Below are 12573 nucleotides of genomic sequence, written 5' to 3' on the forward strand. Positions count from 1 at the left end.
AACCTCCTCTGCACCCGTTCCAGTGCCTCCACATCCTTCCTATAGTATGGCGACCAAAACTGCACACAATATTCCAGATGCGGCCGCACCAGAGTCTTATACAACTGCATCATGACCTCAGGACTCCGGAACTCAATTCCTCTACCAATAAAAGCCAGTACGCCATATGCCTTCCTCACCGCACTATTTACCTGGGTGGCAACTTCCAGAGATCTGTGTACATGGACACCAAGATCCCTCTGCTCATCCACACTACCAAGTATAAGGGCGCAGGCTCAGAGGGCCGATGTGTCTACTCATGCACTGTGTAGATCTTTGTGGTAAACCTCCCTCCGACTTTCCACATCAAACACTGGTATGACAGGGTTCGTGTATATTTGGATATTAAGTGAGGCTTCTTCGACATGGTCCTCATCAAACTCTCCCAGGACAGTTACGAGATCGTGTTAGATACAGATAATACCTTCCTGACACTATCCCCATCAAATAATATGTGATATGAATAAAACGGCGTTGGATACAAAGTAATACACGACTAGAGGTCCCCCACCAAAATTCCCAGAACAGGGACAGCATTGGGTCAGATATGCATTAAATCTTCTTGTCCACCGTCCCTATCAAATACTCCCAAGGCTGGAACAATATGGGTTTAGATACACAGCAGAGCTGCCTCTATACTGTTCCCATCTAACAAACCCATTACAGGGTTAGGAGGGGGTTAAAGGCAGAGGAAATCTCTCTCTGTACTGTCCCTCATTCATCACTCCAATTACTGGGACAGAATGTGACTACGTACAGAGTGAAAATGTCTCGACACTGTCCTCATCAAACTCTGCGAGAACAGGGAGAGAACGAGGATTGATACAGCATAAACAGTGCTCTGCACTGTGCTCAGTAAAAACTCCCAGGGTTCATACAGGACCTGGTTAAATACAGAGAAGAGCTCTTTCGACAAGGTCCACATCAAATACTCCAAGGACTGGGACAGTATGACAAGAGATGCAGAGAAAAGTTATTTTAACACTGTCTACATCAAACACTCCAAGGATACGGACAGCACACCCTAATTTAAGACTGAGTAGAGGAGGAATTTCTTTTCTCACACAGTTTGAGTTCTTTGTACCTCCTTCCAACACAGAACTTGTGTATGTTTAAATCTGATATCGATTCTTGATCCAGTAAGGGAATCCAGTGTGTTGGAAAAAGTGCAAGAAAGTGGGTTTGAGGTCTGTAAAAATAGCCAAGATCCTTTGGAATGGCACAACAGGGTCGAGGGGCCAGACCGACCATTCCAGCTCTTATTTTCTTTTTGTTGCCTTATGTACACCTCATAATCATACTGCTCACTATTGGGTATGATGTGAAAATAGTTGCATCTATCCACTCTACCATGCTGTTTTTCTGAGTCTCCACCTAATAAAGGCACTCCAATCCCACAACACTACTCAGATCACAGTTGCAAAGCTGTGAACAGTTTTATACCTCTGATATCAGGAAAGGTGTTCTGGCATTCAATGCAGTGCAGTGAGGATTCGCTAGAATGACAGTGGGTGTGGAGGGACACTCTTACGAGGAAAGCTTGAGTAAGTTGTGCTTCTGCTCATTGGCAAATAGAAAGTTTGTTGTTTTTCTTTCCCTGCCTAAGAAATGAAGGACTTGCCACAGAGAGAGTGCAGCAGACAGTCACGAGGCTGATGCTAAAGATGTCGAGGATGACGTCTGAGGACAGATTACATCTTTTAGGGAATTGACTGGAATTCAGAAGAACTCGAAGAGATCTGATTTAAAATAATGCAACTGCAACAGATCTGTACAGAATAGGTGCAAGGAGGATATTCTTCATGCTTGGATACTCCAAATTCATGGTGAAAGTCGCAAGATGTTGGCCAAGTCACATCGAACACCAGACTCGTTTCTGTTCTCAAGTATATCAATGTTTGATTTGGACAGAACACGAAAGTGTATTCATTCTTACAGTCCTGCTTTTCATAAATGTTCGTAATTAATCTGAAGATGAAAGTGGCCCATTGGATTATTTATGTCGATCTCACTCTTGCCTTGGAGTCTACTTTTCCAAGCCACACATCCTAAGTCATGCCTCACCGCATCATAATTTCCCTGACCCCAGCTATAACTCTTGCCCTGTAGTACACACTTATCCCTCTCCATCACGAGAGTAAAAATCACCGAATTATGGTCACTATCCCCAAAGTGCTCACCTACCTCTAATTCTAACACCTGGCCTGGTTCGTTACCCAGAACCAAATCCAGTATGGCCTCACCTCTTGTTGGCCTGTCTACATATTGTGTCAGGAAACTCTCCTGCACACATTGAACAAACACTGTAAGACAGAATTTATAGCAAAAGTTTACAGTGTGATGTAACTGAAATTATACACTGAAAAAACTTTGATTGTTTGTTAAGTCTCTCATCTGTTAGAAACCACACAGACACACACACTCCTACACTCTCATATGCACCCTCTCACAGACTTAGACTCCTTTACACACACACACCTACAACCCCCCACCCCACACGTTTGTGGGGTGAACTTGTACTTGCAGAGTTACATTGTACTTTGCTCAAAAACTGCATGAATCCATGTAAGACTCTTAACTCATTTTTTAGATTAGAATCGGTCTAAACAGAAGATCTGATGAGGAAAGGCTGAGAGACTTGAACCTGTTCTCACTGGCAAGGCGGCGGTGAAGAGGGGATTTGATACAGACATACAAGATGATCAGAGGATTAGATAGGGTAGACAGTGAAAGTCTTTTTCCTAGGATGATGACTTCAGCGTGTACGAGGGGGCATAACTACAAATTGAGGGGTGATAGATTTAAGATAGATGTCAGAGGCAGGTTCTTTACGCAGAGAGTGGTAAGGGCGTGGAATGCCCTACCTGCTAATGTAGTCAACTCAGCCACATTAGGGAGATTTAAACAATCCTTAGATAAGCACATGGATGATTTTGGGATAGTGTAGGGGGATGAGCTGAGAATAGTTCACAGGTCGGCGCAGCATTGAGGGCCAAAGGGCCTATTCTACGCTGTATTGTTCTGTGTTCTATGTTCTAAACATTATGGCACAGACAACAGCACACAGGGGGCTAATACCTTCAACTCATTATCTAGGCTGACACCAATTGTTAAAGTAGGGTGGCTCAGTGGTTAGCACTGCTGCCTCACAGCACGAGGGTCCCAGGTTCGATTCCGGCCTCAGGTGACTGTGTGTGGAGTTTGCACATTCTCCCAGTGTCTGTGTGGGTTTCCTCTGGGTGCTCCGGTTTCCTACCACAGTCCAAAGATGTGCAGGTCAGGCGAATTGGCCATGCTAAATTGCCCATAGTGTTAGGTGCATTGGTTGGAGTGAAATGGGTCTGGATCGGTTACTCTTCGGAAGGTCAATGTGGACTGGTTGGGCCGAAGGGCCTGTTTCCACACTGTAGGGAATCTAATCTTAAACTGAGAATATAACTTTTAAAAATAGTTTTGTGATTTACATATGAAAGTAGTGAAACTATCATGGTCGTTCTAACAGATGGGAGACTTAACAATTAAGGTATTTTTCAATGTATAATTTCAGTTACATCACACTGTAAACTTTTGCTATAAATTCTGTGTCTTACAATTGTGTACTCCACAACCACCTGATGAAGGAGCAGTGCTCCCAATTACACCTGTTGGACTATAACCTGGTCTTGTGATATTTAACTTTGTACACCCCAGTCCAACACCGGCATCTCCAAATCAGGTGGTAACATTGTGATCAGCTAATTTGCTGCAGTCTTACTTCTTTCTGCTTTTCTCGGTATTTTGCTGCCTGGGCATCCAGCTCCTGTTGCATCCGATTGCGAGCAGCATCCATTGCTTCCTGGCGCCTCATAATTAATGATGGTTCTAATTTCAAACAGAATAAAACCATTCCATAAGCAGCGCACTTTTCTTTGTTCAATGAAATAATTTATTTTTTAAAATTCTTCAAGATTTTTTTGGCAATGGAAATTTCATGACTGCTTTTGTAACCGTCAACCACTATTAGGAATAGGTAATTTCTGGCAACTTTAAATAGAAATCAAGAATAATTGAGAATGACGATGACTCAATTTAACTATCCAAGACAGACTGAAAACCTCTTGCCTTCACTCCAGATTAGATTAGTTAGTGAACACTGTGCTAAATGTGGAAGTCTATTTCATAACTGGTCACTGTGCCAACACAATAGAATTAAGGGCTAAAGGAAAACTCAAAATAAAAAATGGAATTAATTCATTGGGTCCTGGATATCTAGCTTTTGTCTCCATTTCTTTGTCACAGTTATTTACTGACACTGAATCAAGTTTGCTCTTCCCTTGATTTATTTTACTGAGATACCTGATATGTTATCCTCATGCTCGACTGTGATATAAAGAACAAATGAACAAAGAAAATTACAGCAATGTGTTCCAGGCACCCACCACCCTCTGCGTAAAGAACTTACCATGCATATTTCCCCTAAACCTTTCCCCTCTCACTCTGAACTCGTGACTCCTAGTAATTCAGTTCCACACTCTGGGAAAAAGCTTCTTGCTATCCACCCTGTCATGATTTTGTCAACCTCAATCAGGTGTCCCCCAACCTCTGTCTTTCTAATGAAAATAATCCTAATCTACTCAACCTCTCTTCATAGCTAGCACCCTCCATACCAGGCAACATCCTGGTGAACTTCCTCTGCACCCTCTCCAAAGCATCCACATCCTTTTGGTAATGTCGCAACCAGAACTGTATGCAGTGGTGACCAATGCAAAGCAGGTATTCAGTACACGTGTCATTAAGTACTTTGAACATCAGCAGTTTTCACATGTAATTTTATCTTTTGACTGCTCTGCCCACATATCAATGTTCCGTTTCACCCCTCCAAAACTCAGCATTACTGTATGAACTATATGAAAATAGATCATTGGCATCTAGAAGCTGGCCATGATCTTATTAAATGGTGGAGCAATCAGATTACTTCACATTTCCAGCTAGCCACAAATCTTTTACCCTCGTGAATCAAAAATGGTCCTACCCGTCTTTAAAAAAATATGCCATGACTGCTTCCATTACCTGTTGAGGAACAAGTTCCAAAGTCACTTACCCTTAAAGAAAAACTTCTCATCTTTTAAACAGGTGACCTCTGATTTTTAAATAGTGATCCCTACTTATACATTCTCCCATAAGAGGAAGCATCCTTTCCACAACCGCCCTGTCAAGACCACTCAGGATACTGCACGTTGCATTAAGTTGTCTCTTACTTTTCTAAACTCCAGTGAACACAAGTGCAGCTAACTTTTCTTCATAAGATAACCCCACCAATTGCAATATTAGCCTTGTAAAACCTTCTTTGAACTACCTTCAACTCAGGTTGTAAGTTTGCTCACTGAGGTGGTAAATGTGTTCTCAGACTTTTCAACACCATGCTAGGTAGCATCATCAGTGAACCTCCGATGAAGCGCTGGTGTTTTCTCCCGCTTGGTACGTATGTGTCTTGATCTGATGTGGTGGGTGATATCACTTCCGGTTCTTTTTCTGAGAGGTTGGTAAATGGGTCCAAACCGATATGTTTGTTAATAGAGTTCCGGTTTCAATGCCAGACCTCTATGAATTCTCATGAGTGTCTTTGTTTAGCCTGTCCCAAGATGGATGTATTATTGCAGTTGACCTGGTGTCTCTCTTCATCTGTGATAGTTGCTCATGTATCCTGGTGGTTAGTTTCCTGCCTGTTTGTTTAAAGTGACGTTTGTTGCAGTACGTGCAGGGTATTTTGTATAGGACATTCCTTCTGCTGGTTGTTGGTACAGGGTTCTTTAAATTTGTCAGGAGCTGTGTCAGTGTGGTGGTAGGTTTGTGGGCTACCATGATGTCTTGGGGTTTGAGTAGTCTGGTCGTCATCTCCGAGATGTCTTTAAGGTATGGCAGAATGGCTAGAGTCTCTGGGCGTGTTGTGTCTTCTTGTTTAGATCTGTTGTGTAGGAATCAGCAGACTGCACTTATCAGGTAACTGTTGTTCCTGAATACATTGCATAGGTGCTTGCCCTTGGCTTCTCGTAGTTCCTGGGTGCTGCAGTGGGTTGTGGTTCGTTTAAATAATGTCCTGACACAGCTCAATTTGTGGGTGTTGGGATGATTGTTCCTGTAGTTGAGTATCTGGTCAGTGTGTGTGGCTTTCCTGTATGCGCTAGTCTGCAGCTTTCCATTGGCTTTTCATTCTACTGTGACATCTAGGAAGGGGAGTCTGTTATTGTTCTCTTCCTCTTTGGTGAACTTTATACCAGTAAGGATGATGTTTGTGTTTGTGGGTTTCTTCTAATTTGTTGCGTTTCACGGTGACAAAGGTGTCATCCACATAGCAGACCCAAAGCTTGGGCTGGATCATGGGAAGGGCTGTTCGTTCTAACCTCTGCATAACTGCTTCTGCTAAGAGTCCTGATATTGGTGATCCCATAGGCTGATCTTCATTAACAAACATATCGATTTGGACCCCACTTACCAATGTCTCAAAAATAAGAACCAGAACTGATATCACTCACCACAACAGACCAAGACACAATCGTAGCAAGCGGGATAGAACACCAATGCTTCATGGAGGCTCACTGATGATGCTACCTAGCATGGTGTCAAAACATCTGAGAACATATCTACCAGGTCAGTGAACAAACTCACAATGTGATCCACAACCTGAGCTACAAATCTTCTCCAAAATTGCATACTTTCAACTAATTTACATCCTTCCTGAAATAAAGAGACTGGTACCATGTGATTTCACCAATGTCCTATATAATTGAAGCATAACCTGTTTCCAGTTCCTCTCAAATAATTAGAACATTGTTAGCTTCACTCCTTACTTGCCATACCTACCTTTTGTGATTCATGCACTCAACAACCCTCTGAAATAGCCTAACAAATTATTCAGTTGTAACAACTGCTAAAAGGTCTCATCAAAGAAATCATACCAGATAGACCACATATCATTGACTGAGGCACCAGAAAAGATAAGAGCAGAAACAGCCCTGTTAACGCTGCAATCCTTCCAACTAACACCTTGTGTGCATGCACAATAATTGGAAGGCAACAGCACAGTCATAATCATAGAATCATATCTTACAGGCAACACCATCACCATCTTTGGATATGTCCTGTCCTGCAGCACTTGTGGCAGCACAGTAGTAAAATCAGGAGGGAATTGCCCTGGGAGTTCTCAACATTGATTCCGGATTCCAACAAGTCTCATGGTATCAGTTAAACAAGGAAACCTCTTGCTGAATATCACATACCGTTCTCCCTCAGCTGATGAATCAGTACTCCATGTTGAACATTTGGAGGAAGCATGGAGGGTGGCAAGGGCTCGGTATATACTCTGGGTTGGGGATTTCAGTATCCAACACCAAGAGTAGCTCAGCAGCAGCAGTACTAATTGATCTGGTCAGGTCCTAAAAGTTGCTAGACTGGGTCTGCTGTAGGTGCTGAAGGAACCACAAGAGAGAAACATAGTCGATCTCACATTCACCAATCTGCTTCCAGTAGATCTATCTGTCCATGAGTAAGAGTGACCTTTGCACAACCTTTGTAGAGACAAAGTCCCACCTTCATATTGAGAATACCCTCCATTGTGTTGTGTGGCACTATCACTGTTCTAAATGGGACAGACTTCAAACTGTTCAAACAACTCAGCAACTCATGGTGCAGTGGGCACAGACTCATATTCCAATACAATCTGCAAACTTACGGCCTGGCATTTCTTATACTCAATCATTTCCATCAAGCCTTGTTCAACTGAGAGAGCAGCAGGGCATGTTAGGAGCAGCACCAGGTATACTTAAAAACAAGGGGTCAACCTGGTGAAGTTATCAAACAACATAAGCAGCAAGTGATAAAGCAAAGCAATCCCACAACCAGCAGATCAGATCTAAGCTCTGCAGTCCTGTCATATTCAGTCATGAGTAGTGGTGGACAATTTAGCAACTCACAAGAGGAGGATGCTTTACAAACATCACCTTCAATTTTGGAACAGTCCAATACATCAGTGCATTAAGTAAAGGTGAAGCTTTTGCAGCAATTCTGAGCCAGAAGTACAAACTTAATGACCTATCTTGGCCTCCTCCAGTAGCTCCAGCATCACAGATGCAATCTTCAGTCAATTCAAGTCACTCCATGTGATCTCAAGAAACAGTTGGAGGTACTGCATACTGCAAATGCTGTGGGTCCTGATAACCTTCCAGCAATAGTACTGAAGACTTGTGCTCCAGAACTTGTTGATACCTCAGCCAAGCTGTCCAGTACAGCTACAACAATGGCATCTACCCAACAATGTAAAAACTTACCGAGGTACGTTTTATACACATCGTGACACATTCAACCTAGCCAATTACCATCTCATCAATCTACTCTTGATCAACAGTGAAGTGATGGAAGCTGTCATCAACAGTAATATGAAACAGCATATGCTTAACGACAATCTGCTCAGTGATGCCTGGTTTGGGATCTGCCAAGGCCACTCAGCTCCTACCTTCATTACAGCCTTTGATCAACCGTGAACAGAAACACTGATTTCCTGAGGTAACGTGGGAGTAATTGTCCTTGACATCCAGGTTACATTTGACAGAGTGTGATATTAAGAAGCCCTCGCAAACTCTCTGCTGGTTGGAGTCATACCAGACACAAAGAAAGATGGTTGTGCTTGTTGGAATCAACCATCTCCACTCCAGAACATCTCTTCAGGAGCTCCTCAATAATCTAGAACCAACAATCTTCAGATGCTTCATCACTGCCCTCCATCACAAGATCAGATGTGGGTATGTTCACTGACAATTGCATAATGTTCGCCATCATTCATATCTCCTCAGATACCGAAGCAGTCCGTGTTCAAATGCAACAAGACCTGGCCAATATCCAGGCTTGAGCTAAAATGTGGCAAGTAACATTTGTGCCACACAAACACCAGGCAATGATCATTTCCAATAAGAGACAATCTAACCATCCCCTCTTGACATTCAAAGGCATTACAGTCACTGCACACAGAGGCGACATTGTGGCTCAAGTGCTTAGCACTGCTGCCTACAGCACCAAGGAAGCAGGTTCGATTCCACCCTCGGACGATTGTCTGTGTGGAGTTTGTGCATTCCCCTCATGTCTGTGAGAGTTTCCTCCATTCATAGAGTCATAGAGATGTACAGCATGGAAACAGACCCTTCGGTCCAAGTCGTCCATGCCGACCAGAAATCCTAACCCAATATGGTCCCACCTGCCAGCACCCGGCCCACATCCCTCTAAACCCTTCCTGTTCATATACCCATCCAGATGCCTTTTAAATGCAGCAATCGTACCAGCCTCCATCACTTCCTCTGGCAGCTCATTCCACACATGTACCACAATCTCCTGGTCCCGACCACATATTGCAAAAGGTTTGAGAAGAAATTGCGTTGGCCCTGGCTTATATTTTTGCATCATTGTTAGCCATGGCTGAGGTCCCGGAAGACTGGAGGGTAGCGAATGTTGTGCCCTCATTCAACAAGAGCTGCAAAGAAAAATCTGGAAACAATAGACAAGTCTAACATCGCTGGTAGGTAAGTTATTTGAGAAGATTCTGCGGGATAAGATATACAAGCATTTGAAAGACAAGATTCGATTAGGAATAGTCAGCATGGTTTTGTGCATGGGAGATCATGCCTCAAAAATTTGTTAAACAGTTTTTTTGATGGTTAAGTGCATTAGTCGGGGTAAATAAAGGGTAGGAGAATGGGCCTGGATGGATTGTTCTTCGGAGGGTCGGTGTGGGCTTGTTGGGCCGAAGGGCCTGTTTTGACACTGTAGGGATTCTAAAACAAAAAGCGACCAGGAAGGATGATGAGGCCAGGGTGGTAGAACTAGTCTATATGGATTTCAGTAAGGCCTTTACATCGAACATAACAGTGCAGTACAATCCCTTCAGCCCTCAATGTTGAGCCAACCAGTGGAACCAATTTGAAGCGCATCTATCCTACACTATCCCATTTCATCCATATGTTTATCCAATGACCATTTAAGTGCCCCTAAAGTTGGCGAGTCTACTACTGTTGCAGGCAGTGCATTCCACACCCCTACTACTCCAAGTAAAGAAACAAACAAACGCTGACATCTGTCCTACATCAATCACCCCTCAGGTTATATCTATGTACCCTCATGCTAGCCATCATCATCCTCAGAAAAAGGCTCTCACTGTCCACCCTATCTACCCTCTGATTATCTTATATGTCTCAATTAAGTCTCCTCTCAACCTCCTTCTTTCTAATGAAAACAGCCTCAAGTCCCACAGCTTTTCCTCATAAGACCTCCTCTCTATACTAGACAACATCCTCGTAAATTTCCTCTGAACCTTTTCAAAAACTTGCACATCCTTCCTATAACACGGTGACCAGAACTGTACGCAAACTTCAAGTGCGGCCACACCACAGTTTTGTTCAGCTGCAACATGAACTGGTGGCTCCGAACTCAATTCCTCTACCAATAAAAGCTACACCATATGCCTTCTTAACAACCCTATCAACCTGGGTGGCAACTGTCAAGGATCTATGTACATGGACACGGAGATCTATCCGCTCATCCACACTACCAAGATTCTTACTATTAGCCCAGTACTCTTTATTTCTGTTGCTCCTTCCAAAGTGAATAATCTCACACTTTTCCACATTAAACTCCATTTTCCACCTCTCCATCCAGCTCTGCAGCTTATCTCTGTAACCTCAATATCCTTCAGCACTATCCACAACTCCACTGACCTTAGTGTCATCCACAAATTTACTAACCCATCCTTCTACACCCTCATCCAGGTCATTTATAAAAATGACAAACAGCAGTGACCCCAAAACGATCCTTGCAGCACACCACTAGTGACTGAACTCCAGGATGAACATTTCCCATCAAACACCATCCTCTGTCTTCTTACAGCTAGCCAATTTCTGATCCAAACAGTTAAATCACCTGCAATCCCATGCCTCCGTATTTCCTGCATTAGCCTACAGTGGAGAACCTTATCAAATGCCTACTGAAATCCGCATACACCAGATCAACCATTTCACCCTCATCCACCTGTTTGGTCACCACCTCAAAAAACTCAATAAGGTTTGTGAAGCACAGCCTACCTTTCAGCCATGTTGACTCTCCCTAATCAATGTATTCCCCTCAAGATGATTATACATTCTCTTTCTTATAATCTTTTCCAACACTTTACCCATAACCCAATTAAGGCTCACTGGTCTATAATTTCCAGGGTTGTCACTACTCACCTTCATGAACAAGGGAACAGCATTTGCTATCCTTCAGTCATCTGGCACTAATCCTGTAGACAATGACGACATAAAGATCAAAGCCAAAGGTTCTGCAATCTCCTCCCTGGCTCCCCAGAGAATCCTTAGATAAATCCCATCCGGCCCAGGAGACTTGCTGTTTTCACACTCTCCAGAATTGCTAACACCTCGTCCTTGTTTACCTCAATCTTAACCAGTCTGTATCTCAGTATTCTCCTGACAACATTGTCTTTATCCAGTGTGAATACTGACACTCATTTAGCGCTTCCCCTACCTCCTCAGACTCCACGCACAACTTTCCACTACTATCCTTGATTTTCCCAAATCTTTCTCTGGTCATTCTTTTATTCCTGATATATCTATCAAAAGCTTTAGGGTTTTCCTTGAACCTATCTGCGAACAACTTCTCATGACCCCTCCTGGCTTTTCTTAGATCTCTCTTGAGGTCTTTCCTGGCTAACTTGGAACTCTCAAGCGCCCTGAGCCTTCACACGTCATCCTAACAGTTAAAAATCACACAACACCAGGTTATAGTCCAACAGGTTTAATTGGAAGCACACTAGCTTTTGGAGCGATGCTCCCTATCACCTGATGAAGGAGTGTCGCTCCAAAAGCTATTGTGCTTCCAATTAAACCTGTTGGACTATAACCTGGTGTTGTGTGATTTTTAACTTTGTACACCCCAGTCCAACACTGGCATCGCCGAATCATCCTAACACAAGCCTTCTTCTTCCTCTTGACAAGCGATTCAACTTCTTTAGTAAACCACAGCTCACTTGCTCGACTACTTCCTCCCTGCCTGACAGGTACATACTTATCAAGGGCATGCAGTAACTGTTCCTTGAGTAAGCTCCATAATTCAATTATATCCATCCTCAGCAGCTTCCTTCTCCATCCTATGCATCATCAAGATTGAGGAGAAAGTGAGGTCTGCAGATGCTGGAGATCAAAGTTGAAACTTTATTGCTGGAACAGCACAGCAGGTCAGGCAGCATCCAGGGAACAGGAGATTCGACATTTCGGGCACAGGCCCTTCTTCAGGAATGAGCAGAGAGTGTTCAGCAGGAGAAGATAAAAGGTAGGGAGGAGGGACTTGGAGGAGGGGCGTTGGAAATGTGATAGGTGGAAAGAGGTCAAGGTGAGGGTGATAGGTCGGAGGAGACTAACTATCCGTGATCCCAGTCTGGTTCACTGTGATCCTGACCTAATTAAATGTGATCCCAGTCTGCTTCACCGTGATCCTGACCTAACTATCCGTGATCCCAGTCTG

The 12573-nt window shown here is 43.4% G+C and overlaps 1 protein-coding gene across 2 annotated transcripts in view; it reads right to left on the minus strand.

Annotated features, from left to right (window-relative positions):
• Positions 1–12573, minus strand: part of selenos (selenoprotein S) — a 40485-nt gene that overhangs the window by 13875 nt on the left and 14037 nt on the right. For both annotated transcript variants that reach the window (XM_043677671.1, XM_043677673.1), the window contains exon 3: positions 3794–3900. In XM_043677671.1, the coding sequence (XP_043533606.1) occupies positions 3794–3900 (107 nt within the window). The remainder of the gene's footprint in view (positions 1–3793; positions 3901–12573) is intronic.

This window comes from Chiloscyllium plagiosum, chromosome 36 (assembly GCF_004010195.1).
Source record: "Chiloscyllium plagiosum isolate BGI_BamShark_2017 chromosome 36, ASM401019v2, whole genome shotgun sequence".
NCBI classification, from domain to species: domain Eukaryota; kingdom Metazoa; phylum Chordata; class Chondrichthyes; order Orectolobiformes; family Hemiscylliidae; genus Chiloscyllium; species Chiloscyllium plagiosum.